The sequence below is a fragment of the Tupaia chinensis genome, unplaced genomic scaffold, assembly GCF_000334495.1.
Source record: "Tupaia chinensis unplaced genomic scaffold, TupChi_1.0 Scaffold000197_1, whole genome shotgun sequence".
NCBI lineage: Eukaryota > Metazoa > Chordata > Mammalia > Scandentia > Tupaiidae > Tupaia > Tupaia belangeri.
Window position 1 is genome coordinate 3,166,868 of NW_006159672.1, and position 3,714 is coordinate 3,170,581.

The following is a 3,714-nucleotide window of genomic DNA, read 5'->3' on the forward strand; positions in this document are numbered from 1 at the left end:
TTTTTTTTTTTTTTTTTTTTTTTGGAGAGATTTTCACTGTAGGGCGCGTGCGCTCGCCAGACAGACACAGAGAGACAGAAAGCGAGAAATCACCCCCCAGGGGGGACGGTCACGCCGCAATCCCTTCTCCTCCATTCTCCTCTCGGGATCTTGGGCACGCACGCACACGCCCCCGGCTTGAGTTTTAAGCCACCTGGTCCGGGACACGAACCGCGGTCAACTACGTGGGAGTCCAGCGACATAGCCATTACGCTAACTGCTGGTTCCCTGTCCTTGAGGTCTTTCAGGAACATTCTTTTTTGCTCATCGTGGCAGGATACTTGGAACAGAAAAGGCAGCTATGAGTACCCTGAGAAAGGTCCTCAGGTCTGCAGGGTTCATTTCCATAGCATCTGGGGCACAGGGAGAGCGAACTGTCTCTTAAAGAGCTGTAGGATTCAGTATAGGATGGAGGCCCACCAGTGAGTGGTCCCTGGACACCTCTGGAGTGAGCTCTGAGCTCTCTTGCATCTCTCTTGAGCTAGCCTTGTTCCTGTAGTTGTGTTCATGAGCAGTTTACATTCCTTATGGAGCAGCCACTGTGATGCTTTGCACAATGACACGATGTGTCACTGCACGAATGTCCCAGGCCTTTGGTGGCCGAACACCTCTGCCCCTTCAGTCATGGCAAGCTACTTAAAGTTGAAGACTGCTTCTCTGGGGCGGGCTCTCAGGCAGATTCTTTCCTTAAGAAAAGTGGGACATGACCGAGACTTCTTCATACACCCCCCTGGGAAATCATAACTACTTATTGAGATCCTTAAACAAAAATGTCCATCTAGCCCGCTGCACACTGGGTATATTCCTTGCCTTTGGCAGCCCCCAGGTGTATGGCCATCCCTGGACTGTTTCCACTGGCTGCCCAAGATGAGAAGGGTACAGTCAGAGGTGACTCTCATCTGCTGTGGGTTTCCAGAGGCCATAAATTGCATCTCTCTCTTTTTTGCCCATGCTCAAAGCGAACTGAGAAATGGATAGAAGACATAAGAATATAGTTTTATTAGGATAAAACAAGATCAGAGAAGGAGATTTGGCCATGGTAATTCCCACCAGAATTAAACTCCCTATCACCAGCCCAGTGGCTAAGCTCAGACTTTCCCAACCAGGGTAGGCACTGAGCATCTCTCAAAAATCAGAGTGCTCTACTCTGTGGGGCAGGAACTGGATATTGATTTTTCCTGGTATATGGATGGTCATCCTCCCAGGTGTGTCCGTCCTTCCACATGGAAACCAGAGGCAAGGGTAATAATAGCTGCATCCAACCTTCCCACATGGCTGCCAGGGCTTCAGCCATATAGAGGACCTGAGGAGCTCTTCTTGTCTACATACACAGCTAGGGTCAGAGGTAAAGGATTGCTGCTGAAGGCACCTATCCCTTTAAAAAGATCAGGGACTCTTCTTCACATGGAATTAGCTACAAAGAAAGAATTACTAGACAGAGCTGTGGGCCGGAATGGCTGCAGGAATAATGAGTAGAGCTACTGTTTGTGGTTCTTACCCTGGAATCCAGCACCAGTAAGTACTTGGCTTCCATAGTCTTAGATCTGGAATATCAAAGAGTTCCAGATCTGTATTTTGCTGACTTCAGGCATGGAAAGTAATGGATTGGGTGCTACAGGAAGGCCCAAAGAGCCCTAACCCTGCAGACATCAAAATCAAGAAAGAAGAAACACCTGTGAGTTGGAATTGCGCCCTACTTGTTCAAGGCTGTGCACCAGCCTGGCACCACCTCCATTTGAACTGCAGATAGGTGGGTTTGGAGATTGCCCAGAGCACACCGACCCCCAGCTCCTATACATGGCTGGGTACCTTGATCACCATTTACTGCCCTACTCCTGACAGCGAGCCCTTTGGTTGGCTGGTCGTCATCTCTTTGTGTGATTGGCTAAGGGGGTTGTTTCATTTTAAAGTGAGCTTACTTTTAGTGAAGTTTCTCTGTTTAACATGAGTGTAGAAATGCTCAATTTCACTTTCAAGGTGAATAACTAGATAAAGCTGTATCTCCACCAGTCTGTCTGAGTGGGGAGGCCATGACACCCTGTAGGAGAGGTAAGGGCAGGAAGGGGCTTTGAGTCTGGGGTCTTCGCTGGGACCAAGTAGAAGAGCAACATCCCATGAAGGGAATTAATGGAAGCTGGTGCTTCTTAGACTTTTCCAGGTACTTGGACATCCACAGAGGGAAATCATCCCCAACACGTGGGGCACTATGTAAAGCAGGAGATGGCAAACTTTCCTATAAAGGGCCAAAGAGTTGATATTTTTGGCATTGACAGTGCAGCCCCAGACAACGTATAGCAAAAGGTTTAACTGTGTTCCCATAGAACATGATTTACTAAACAGATTATGGGCTGTGTTAGGCTCACAGCCAAGGCTGGCCAGCTCCAGGCTGGAGTGATCTGTGTAAGTCTAGTCTTCTCTGAAGCTTTCCATTATGTCTTAGGCATGTTTGAGGATGTTCCATACCAACCAGAATTGGGAATGTAATTTTAAATTTTATACATGTACATTATAAATTACTCACTAGGTAAAATTTTCTCCTCCCAAATCTTGGCATACAAAGAATTCTCTAGAAGGTGCCCCACAATTGCTTCAGGACATGTGTTCTTCCTGGAGCCCATGCCAAGACCTCCAGAGACTCAATGGCCTCCAGGTAAGAAGTAATGCTGAGAAAGTACCAGCACCAGTGGCCCCATAACAACAGGCCTCCCATGGCACCAGCCCTGCTTGGTGGGCACCTGACTAGTTGTAATCAGGACTTGTTGTTGACCCCAAAGGTCCCACTGGCCCAGCACCCAGACTGATGGTGACATCTCATTGTTTTGCAGATCCCCATTCTCATCCCGTGCCATAGAGTGGTCTGCAGCAGCGGGGCCATGGGCAACTACTCCGGAGGACTGGCTGTGAAAGAATGGCTTCTGGCCCATGAAGGCAGCCAGGCACAGAAGGCAGCGCCGGGAGGGAGCTTGGGTCCAACTGGGACCTGGCTCAGGGCAGCAGGTAGCACCACCAGCTCCCAGCATGCTGGCCGAAATTGAGTGTGTATAGGAGGGGTAAACATTTGAGTGACATATAAATGTAATACCACATCTGAAGTGGGAGCATGGTGGCACCACAATATTAAAAAAGCTGGATGTATCCTGAGGGATGCAGCGTGTCTGCCCTTTCTTGTTTTTACATTTTATAGCAAAACGAGTTCAGATGACTGGTCGTCGTGCATGTCGTTGGTTCCATTCTTCTTACACTGTTACTCCATTTTTAATCTCCATTAAAATAAATATGAGAGGGAGGAGGAACTGGTAAGTATTATGGCTGCTGTCCTGGAAGAGGTCACATCTGACACCCATAGGCAGCAGCTGGCTGCATCAGATGCCATCCAGAGCCAGCTCAGGGCCCACACCCCACTCACACCCATCTCAGACTGTCCACACTGAAGGGCTGACCCCAACATGGTCCCCACTTTGCCCTTTCTAGTTGTTTCCACTGCTAAGATGGTGTTTGACACCTACGGTTCTTTATATTCCATACACAAGAAAGGAGACTGAGCAGTGTAAGTAGATGCTTCAGAGAGGTTTTCTAGCTTTGGTTTTTGACTGTGAGAAAACTAATACACTTACTCAGATCTATTACCTATTGAATAGAAAATACCCATTTTCCAAAGAAGATTTGGAAAGATCA

General features: G+C 48.0%; 1 protein-coding gene across 2 annotated transcripts in view; it reads left to right on the forward strand.

Annotated features, from left to right (window-relative positions):
- MGMT (O-6-methylguanine-DNA methyltransferase) overlaps nucleotides 1-3,181 on the forward strand; it is a 309,575-nt gene extending 306,394 nt beyond the window's left edge. Inside the window, exon 5 of one of the 2 annotated variants that reach the window (XM_006146921.3) lies at nucleotides 2,865-3,074. In XM_006146921.3, coding sequence (XP_006146983.1) covers nucleotides 2,865-3,074 — 210 coding nt within the window. Of the gene's footprint in view, nucleotides 1-2,864 lie in introns of both variants that reach the window. The other variant, XM_027771222.1, reaches the window with a different exon arrangement.
- Nucleotides 3,182-3,714: the final 533 nt, after the last annotated feature.